The following is a 1,756-nucleotide window of genomic DNA, read 5'->3' as shown; positions in this document are numbered from 1 at the left end:
GGGGGGGGGAGTACTTCTACTTGCACTATGATTCATTTCATCCTCCAAGGTGGACCATTAGCACGGGTCCCACAATTGCAAATCAATGGTTAAAAAAATCAACGCACAACATGGTCTAGAAGATATTTCAATCAAGGAGACTCATCTCCGCCCGAGACACAGTATGAACAGGAGGGGTGATGATGCACAAAATTGAAACAGTTTGTTACCTAAGATACTTAAGAAGATATTAGTATATAAATCAGTATAATTACCCGAGTAAATCATTTATTTTCCCACACGAGACACAATAGAAGCTTCCATCAAGCTTGGGACGTTCACTATCTTTTCCAATTCCAGAAGCAACGTGCTTTAAAGCACACTCAAGGTGGCATGACAAGCCACAAGAAACGGCAGGAAAAGGTGATTCAGAGCTGCATATTAACCATAGGCTAGGATCCTTGTTGTCATCATATTGATGACAAATGCAGCACGAACACCGTTTGCAAAATTTATCTGCTAGATTCAGCGCAGCTTTGCAAGCTGAGTTTTTGCAGCATGTGACACTACCCACATCACCACCATTATTAACTGGAACATTGCTTGCAGGCACCAGCAATCGAGATGGATTCTCAGTTTTTCTCTGCCTTTTGGCAGGTTTCTGACCATTTGCAGGAGAAGATTGCTGTGGTTCAGAGTCTGTGGCAGTTTCATGCCCCGCAGATTTCTTTTCAGAAACAATTTTTAGAAGGTTCTCTATAATTTTCAACTTTGTCAACCCAGTATACTTCCTTTCTTTCCCCATCTCCGCACACAAGATTTGCAAAATTTCTTGACGGCTCCATGACTGTAGCATCTCAGATGCACCATGAGACCACTTGGACAATTCATATACAAGTTCTCTTTTTTCCTCCATTGTCAACTTACTGCATTTAGAAGGATCAAGCACCAGGCCTAGAATCAAGGAAAGTGAGAACAAGTCACTAAGTTACGAAACGATGCGATATTTTTTCACTTTAAAACTCAACATGTAAGAAAGATAAGGCAGTAACTTGTATTCATGCAACACATTGTCATCGAGAAAATGAAAATTTTAGGGGACAGCAACCAGAATAGTTGATCCTTTTTCATGCAACTATAATGAAGTTAGTACCTTTTCTGCACATGTTAAGGGCCAAATTCTGTTAATAGTATAAAATATCGCCAAATTAAAATTATACCCAAAAGCAAGCAACCGAAATAAAACTAGAGTACTCATCACAAGGACGTTCCAATTACTTAAATATTGGGAAAGAGAACCCTAATAATAGAGTGATTAGGTCAGCCAATTGGGCAATTGGACTTAACTTGCTTTGACTTTTATAGGTGACTCCATGATCTCTTAAAGAGAACACATAGATCGGTTAATTTAGTAGTAGCTGGCACATCGCACCTGATATAACATATAAGTAACTCGATTTCACAAAAACAAAAGCATATTTCCCTATGTCCCCTCATAATGCATCAATATAATATTTTGCACCGCTCTGTCTATGAACTGTATGGCCCAAAATGCAGGGTAACAGCTCAGCAATCAAATGCTACAGTAAAGTCTTTTAACCCAAAAGCCAAAATCATCATTAAAAAAATAAATAAATAAACAGAGAAACAATCGTTATGAAAAATAAAATTTTACGAAAATAGAAGAAAAGAAATTCAAGAGCTGATTACTACTTTCTAATAATAAAAAAATAATAAAATAAGAGAGAAAAAAAGAAAAAAAAAAAAGAAGAAACGC

The 1,756-nt window shown here is 37.2% G+C and overlaps 1 protein-coding gene across 3 annotated transcripts in view; it reads right to left on the bottom strand.

Moving 5' to 3' along the window:
- Window positions 1-1,756, bottom strand: part of LOC107642437 (VIN3-like protein 2) — a 9,024-nt gene that overhangs the window by 2,711 nt on the left and 4,557 nt on the right. For 2 of the 3 annotated variants that reach the window (XM_016345797.2, XM_021106852.1), the window contains exon 3: window positions 255-933. In XM_016345797.2, the coding sequence (XP_016201283.1) occupies window positions 255-933 (679 nt within the window). Of the gene's footprint in view, window positions 1-254; window positions 934-1,132; window positions 1,624-1,756 lie in introns of those variants that run through there. The other variant, XM_021106855.1, reaches the window with a different exon arrangement.

This window comes from Arachis ipaensis, chromosome B01, assembly GCF_000816755.2.
Source record: "Arachis ipaensis cultivar K30076 chromosome B01, Araip1.1, whole genome shotgun sequence".
In the NCBI taxonomy this organism is placed as follows: Eukaryota; Viridiplantae; Streptophyta; class Magnoliopsida; order Fabales; family Fabaceae; genus Arachis; species Arachis ipaensis.
This window is presented reverse-complemented; position numbering and strand designations above follow the sequence as displayed.